This window comes from Cricetulus griseus, chromosome 7 (genome assembly GCF_003668045.3).
Source record: "Cricetulus griseus strain 17A/GY chromosome 7, alternate assembly CriGri-PICRH-1.0, whole genome shotgun sequence".
Lineage (NCBI taxonomy): Eukaryota > Metazoa > Chordata > Mammalia > Rodentia > Cricetidae > Cricetulus > Cricetulus griseus.
In genome coordinates this window covers 129,170,283-129,177,526 of record NC_048600.1, presented here as the reverse complement: position 1 = coordinate 129,177,526, position 7,244 = coordinate 129,170,283, and the positions used below count along the sequence as shown (strand labels likewise).

At 53.0% G+C, this 7,244-nt stretch overlaps 1 protein-coding gene across 1 annotated transcript; it reads right to left on the bottom strand.

Moving 5' to 3' along the window:
- Positions 1-492: 492 nt before the first annotated feature.
- On the bottom strand, positions 493-2,727 carry Aanat (aralkylamine N-acetyltransferase). The gene is made up of 3 exons (XM_027425584.2): positions 2,284-2,727; positions 1,852-2,006; positions 493-1,376 (listed from the first exon to the last, which is right to left on the bottom strand). The coding sequence occupies exons 1-3, from the start codon at positions 2,444-2,446 to the stop codon at positions 1,071-1,073; spliced, it is 624 nt and encodes a 207-aa protein (XP_027281385.1). The 5' UTR covers positions 2,447-2,727; the 3' UTR covers positions 493-1,070.
- Between the last annotated feature and the right edge of the window lie 4,517 nt (positions 2,728-7,244).

The window sequence follows — 7,244 nt, the reverse complement described above, 5'->3', positions numbered from 1 at the left end:
ACATGTACATAAAGTTTTTTAATGTTTTTCATTTTGAAAGCTAGGCATGGTGGCACTTGAGGGCAGCCTGGTATACATAGTGAGTTCTAGACCAGCCTGAGCTATCTAGTAAGACCCTATCAAAAATATTTTCTTTTTAATTTAAAAAATAAACACTTAGGTGAGAGGGCAGCAGCCACGGGGCTGAGGCAAACTAGAGAACTTAGGATTTCTCTGGCATTTCGTTGAGCCCAAAACCAGATTCGATCATCACAAAGACGCCGAGAACCCTGCGAGGCCTGGGTTGCATGTAGAGCCCTGAGACCTTTTAACCCCAACTGCTCTGCCTTTGCTCTCGGGCAGTCAGAGGGCTGACCATCTGCAGAAATGGCCTGTTCTGGCAGAGGCACTCTTAGCGGGAGATCAGGCAGTGTTTGCTTCTCCAGTCAGCTCACTTAGAAGACCCTGTACACACCCATAAGTCAGCCACTGGGACATAACTGCTTTATTAGTGGGACTTTATTAGGGGGAACCAGAATAGAAGGCAAGTCTGGGCGAGCGGGTAGGTGGGCACACTGGTGCCCAGGTGCAGTGGGCGTGGCCCCACAGCATGTCCCTACTCCAAGTTCGCCACCATTCACAGGTCCAAGCCCCAGGCCCTTCTCAAATTAAGCTCCTGGCTGGCCCTCATTCCTGTGAGGAGCCAGGAAGGGGTGTCAGTCTGGGGAGGGCAAGGACCGCAGGAATCAGGGAGCTACACTGGGATGTGGGATGCAGAAACAGAGTGGGTAGAGGAGGAAGTGTGGGGACAATCCTGCCATTGCACTGATTGCCTATCCTGGTCTCGGCTTTGTGCACAGTTCAGAATGCAAGAGGGCCTTTGGGGGCAGGTGGCAGCCTGCCCTGGGGCGGAGCTACCTCCTGTCCTCTTCACTGACCCTTACCTCTCTACTCCAGTTGGCAGCTGCTGTCTCCCTTCGTGCTAGCCAGCTCTACTTGGATGGGCTCTAGGCAGAGGAGGGTGTGGCATGGGAGTTAGGAACCCCCAGCCTGCTGCTCCCACCTCTCCATGGCCAAGCAGGCAGCCTGGTTCAGCAGCCGCTGTTCCTGCGCAGGAAGGCATGGCACCGCAAGGAGCACTGTAGCTCCGTGAAGGTGAGGGAGCCCACGGTGACAGCACACGGGCCCACAGCCTGGAAGCCAAATTTCTCATAGAAGGGCACCAGTGCATCCTCGCACATGAGCACAGCCCGGCGCACGGCTGGCTGGCTCCCCAGGTGGTGCAGGTATCGCCATAGCAACACAGAGCCCTTGCCCTGCTGCCGGAAGGCGCGGTGCACTGCCAGTATGTGCAGGTGGGCCGTGCGGCCTCCAGGCCTGTGCAGTGCCAGTGACTCCTGGGGTGGGTAAGGGACGATGTCAGGGTTACTTCTGCTGATAACCTGCTCCTCCAAACCCAACCCTAACCAAGAGGAAGGGTGTCCCGGGTACCGGGAGAAGCCCAGGCTCCCTTCTTACCCTGACAGGGCCCCACTGTGAGCCACATCTACACTCCTACAGACAAAGCTTCAGTGGTCTTTCGAGACTCTAAAGCGGCAGTTTTAGGTGTCACCTAAGACTGTCGGAAAACAGGTACTTACATTACGATTCATAACAGTGGCAAAGTTACAGTAATAAAAGTCCCAACAAAAAGTAATGTTATGGTCACCACAGCGTGAGGACCTGTGTTAGAGTGCCGAAGCATCAGGAAGACTGAGAACCCTGCTGTAGAGGCTTGGGCAGAGGGCTCTTGCCTTGGGAGGGTCTGCTGCTTGCATTTACTCCCTGCTGGGAAGGAGACTTCCATCTCTGAGGAGTTCACCCTGCCCTCACCTGAGTAAGTCTCTCCTGGTCCCAAAGTGAGCCGATGATGAAGGCCACAAGGCGACCCTCCTCAAACCAGCCCAATGACAGCTCTGGACAGAGGGTCAGGAAGTGTCGGATCTCCTCCAAGTAGAGGGGACAGGTACCAGAGACAGAGATGAAGGCTACGGCGGAAGGCAAGGATGGGCGACTGTTTGCTATGCCACTTGCTCACTGTTTGTGTTCACGAGTGGTCACTCAGACGCCCCCCTCCAGGAAGGCATTGACTCTGGGCTGTTGCCTCCTACTCGAGAGCACCTTCCCTCCCTCCCTCCTTCCCTCCCTCCTTCCCTTTCTCCCTCCCTCCCTCAGTCCTCTCTCTCTCTCAAATTTAACTCCCAAAGGCAGGAGCCTCAGGGGAAGACAACAGTTCCCTCGAGCACCTTCCCAAGAGCCACTCACCTTCACGCTCAATCTCAAACACACTGATAGCATCCCTGGGGGTAAGGCAACGGAACTCGCTGGCAGGGAGTGTGTGGCGCCGCTGGCAGCCTAGGAACTCTGAGGTCCCAGGCGGCAGGTGCATGGCCTCAGGTTCCAGGGAGTGGATGCTCAACATGGGCATCTGGTCGCTGAACCCTCCCTGGGGTTCTCCAGCTTCAGAAGTGGTCTCTAAGCTCCTGTGAGAGAAGACAGGGAGCCTGGCCTTCGTCTTGAAGAATGTAAGTCAGGTATCTCTGGGGATAGTGCCGTCCTCAGGTGCCTGGACCTCCAGGCAAATTCCAGGAACTTGGAATGTTAGTGTATCTCCTCTTTTCACTCAAGAGCTAGAGGTCAGCTGGAGAGATGGCTCCGCAGATAAAAGCACTGGCTGCTCTTCCAGAGGACCCGGGTTCAATTCCCAGCATTCACATGGCAGCTCACAGCTGTCTGTAACTCCCATTCCAGGGCATCCTCACACAGACACACATGCAGGCAAAACACCAATGCACATAAAATAAGAATAAATAAATTATAAACAACAACAACAAAAGAGCTATCGGTCCCTCTGAGAAGTTGTCCAATGCTCCAGACAGATTCCACTGCCCTCCAGGTACCTGAGCCTTGGCAGATTGTGGCCACCCCAACCCTGTTGCCCAAGGGGACAGTGGAGCAATGTTGCATGAACCTCCAGCCTCCTCTCCTGAATCTGTGGGAGACACCCAGGCCTCTGATACTGAGGTCATAAGGCTTCTCTCACCCAAAAGGAGACTTCTAGCCTTCTTTCTGTATGAGATAGTACAGTGGCCATGAGAATGTTTGGTTCTTGTTTTTTAAAGGAGGTGTATCTGATGGCTATGCCACATGCGTGCAGGAGCCCACAGAGGACAGAGCCATTGGGCCTGGTGCTGGAGCTACCCAGTGTGGGTGCTGGGAACCGAACTCAAGTCCTCAGGGAAAGGGATACAGACTCTTAATCTCTGAGTCATCTCTCCTTCCTTTTAGGTTGCCCCAGACTTTAGTCCAGGAGAAAAAGCTCTTTAATTAATGTGAGGCTGAGCGCCCGTTTCCCCAGATGACGTCAAGACTAGGTCATGCTCAGGAGACGAGGGATAAGATGGTTAAAGAGTCTGAGACTGGAGAGTGGCCTGGTATGGGGGGCATTCAGGGAGACTGTCCACCAGCTTAGACTCATGGCAGATGCCCCTGTGGGTACCCTCTTTCCTATGACACCCTATAAAGATGCCTTCCATGTCTCTGCCTTCAAAAGGGGCTGGGGAGTTAAGGTGAGGTGGCTCAGCAGGTACAGGGACTTGCCACCAAGCCTGAGAACCTGAGTTTGATCCCAGGAACCCAAGTGAGAGGGAGAACCGATTCCTACAAGTTGCCCCTGTCTCACACATGTTCACACCCACACACGCACATTAAATAAATAGAATAAAAATGTTCTTATTTTAGGTGGGCAGTGGAGATAGCTCCCGGATGAGGGCCTAAGCACAATCCCCCCAAAACATAAGAAAAACCCAGAGTCAGTACCCATTGCCAGTATCTGCAGTCCTAGAACGGGCAAGACAGGATGGGCGAACCCCTGGAGCTCACTGGCTCCCTTAGCCAGCCTAGTCTACTTGGTGAGCTTCAGAACAGCAAGAGACCCTATCCCAAAAGATGAAGTAGATGGTTCCCGAGAAGGACACCCAAACCAAACCTCTGGCCTCCATTACACATGCACACACATCCACACAAAGAGTCAGGCATTGCGTCCACTTACCAGAACTGTCAGTAGTCCAAGTGTCCCCAATACAGAGCCAGTCACCCTAGGGGCTGTCGCCAGGTGCAGGAACTAGGCGAACCTGAGACTCCTGTCTGCAAGGCAGCTGTAGCACCTGTTTCCCTGGCAGCATGTGATGAGCTCTGAGATGTCTAATCCCCCGACCCTGCCTCCCATGTTACATCAGGCGGTATGATGCCAGCAGGACTGGGCGGTCAGACCCTGGCCCCATCATGCTGAGGACAGGCGTCAGCAGTGGCGCAAACGACACAGAAGGAATTACTAGTAGCTGTCTCAAGCCCTGGGCTATAGGAAAAGCATGGGCTAAGCCTGGGGGTCTGACTGTAATCCCTGCCCTGTCCCCAGCTGGCTGGGTACCAGCAATCACCTTATGTCCTTCAGAGGCCAGTTTGCCCATGCCTCAGAGGGTCCTTCCTGGTCAGACAGCCTGCTACTTTTTATAGCCACATGCCTGGGGAGGCATTTTCTACAACCCAGGGGACATCCTCCCAGGTGAGTGTAATTGCCTCCATCTTACAGAGGAGGAAAATGAGGCTCTTCAATAACCTCATGGACTCAGTCAGGCACTAAGAGAGCAGAGAAGTCCCCAGAAACAGTTTTCATAGCCTTCAGAGCAGAAACACCTAAATACCGTCAACCAAAGAGAGAGCTGCCACCTTGAGCTGCCACCAGGCAGCATCTGGAAGACACCAACACAAGGGTGATAGAAGCCAGAAAGCAAGAAACACATGGTGGTTTCCAGTCTAGCACAGGACCCAGGTACCGGGGACCGGCTGGGGGCTGCCCAGGGACTGACCTTAGGGATACTAGTGAGGTAACCGGTCTGTTGTACAATGCTAGGTCATGCAACTGTCTGTATGCTTGTTACATTTGCATTCTTAAACTCCAAAGACCTCTGAGCTCCATCTCAGCTCCAACCATCCCAGCCTGTAGGACCTTCAGCACCTGCAATCTCTGTTCCTCACACAGCTGTCCCCCTCGCCTCCCCACTCACACCACCCTCTGCTCTGCCCTGCCCAGCACCTGCCCTGTCCTTATATCATATGTTCCCTTCTTCACCAGGGGCAGTCAGTGTACCAGGCTCCTTGTCCGCTCAAGGCTCTGAGCCAGGAGGTGCATTCCCCGAAGCCACCAGCAGAGGGTGCACCTGCTACTTACTATTCATGATCCTGACACAGGGGCAGCAGTTCCAGCCTTGAACCTTGGGGAGACCAGGGCGCACTGTCATTCTTTTGTTTAAATTAAAAATGAAGAAGAAAGAAAGAAAGAGAGAGAGGGAGAGAGGGAGGGAGGGAAGGAGGGAAGAGGAAGAGGAAGAGGAAGAAGAGGCGTCAGATGAGACATATTAACCAGTTTGTTATAGACCCGGCAGAGTAGGGAGACTAAGGGAGAAGAGAAACATGGTATTAGGCTGACCGCCAAGGCTGGTCGCCATAGAGAGGCAGAGAGAGAGAATGTAGAGAGTTAAAGAGAGGGTGTAGATGAGTAGAGAGAGTATAAATGGGCAGGGGTCTGTCTTTTAAAGGAGTCCTCTGCACCTGAGTGCAGACTTAGTTCCCATGGAACCCTTGGCTGACCAGGGTACTGCCTGTTCCGCCAGGTAACAGGGGCAGGCCAGCATAATGCCTGAACCTCTCTGCCACCACACACACATTTTGCTATCTGTGGCGTCCTCTTTCCCCAGGGCCTCTCTCTGCTGTCTGATGTTCCTGTTGTTGCCCCAACTGCTTGCTCCCGGCCATTTCCATCTCTCCCCTGCAGGAGACCCTCAGCAGACTTCCCATGGTTGATCAGAAAGACCTCCTTGGGCCTGGTGGGGAACACATTCAGGACCCCCAGCTAAGCACCCATACTGCCAACGTCCAGGGTTTCCCAAGGCTGTGTCCTTCTTAGTTGAAGGCTCCATTGCACCCCCTGGTGTCCAATCACAATTACGGGTGGATGCCCACAGTTCCATCCCTTGTCATGGACCATCCTCATGGCTAGGTACCATCTGGAAAACACCACTCTCTACACATGGTGACCCTCTGAAAACAGGAAAGGGCAATGTATTGGACATGGCTAAACTGGGGAATCATGCTGCACCAGCCAAGAGGCGGAAGTGAAGGAGAAGGAAGGTGATGGCCGGGTTCTCTGCTGGGCAATAGGAAGAAAACACGCTACTGAACTGGGGATGTGGCTCAGCCAGTAGAATGCTTACCTACCCCAGCACTGTAAATGCCAGGTGTGATGGCACAGGCCTGTGATGGGATGGGGAGACAGGATCCGGAGTTCAAGCTACATAGTTTAAGATCGATCTTAGTTACAACAGAGGCAGAGAGAAAGAGAGAGGGAGGGAGGGAGGAGGGAGGGGAGGGAGGGGGGAGAGGAAGGAAAACGGCATAGGGGAAAGCATCCCATATTGAGAGGTGCAATGATCAAAGATCGGATGCCCTGAATTACAGGCCATCATGCCGGGAAGTCAGCGCAAGAGCTCAAGGCAGGACCCTAGAGGCAGAAACTGAAGAAGAAACTATGGAGGAACGCCTCTCATTGGCTTGCTCTTTATAGTTTGTTTAGTTTTCTTTAAGGATGTATTTATTTATTTTACATACAGTGCTCTGCCTTTACGCCAGAAGAGGGCACCAGATCTCATTATAGACGGTTATGAGCCACCATGTAGTTGCTGGGAATTGAACTCAGGACCTCTGGAAGAGCAGCCAGTGCTCTTAACCTCTGAGCCATGTCTCCAGCACCAGCTTGCTTTCTTATACAACCCAGGACCACCTGTCCAGGGATGGCACTGCCTCACACAGCAATCAATAATCAAGAAAATGCCCCACAGACATGCTCACAGGGCAATGTGATGGGGGCAATTCCTCAACTGACATTCCTCTTTCCAGATGTGTCTCGGTTTGTGTCAAGTTGACAAAACTAGTCGGGTGGCGGTGGTGGTGCACTCCTTTAATCCCAACACTCAGCAGGCAAAGGCTACATCATCTTGATTACAAAAAAATTCTTGTCATTTGCATTGACTTGGTGTGTGAGTTGTGTTGGTCCTAAGCAGACTCCAGAACATCCCTACTCCAAACCAGTAGTCCTCATTCCTGGCTAAAGATTGGAATCACCTGGGATTTGGGGGCTGGGCAATGCTGGAGAGATGGCTCAGCCTTTA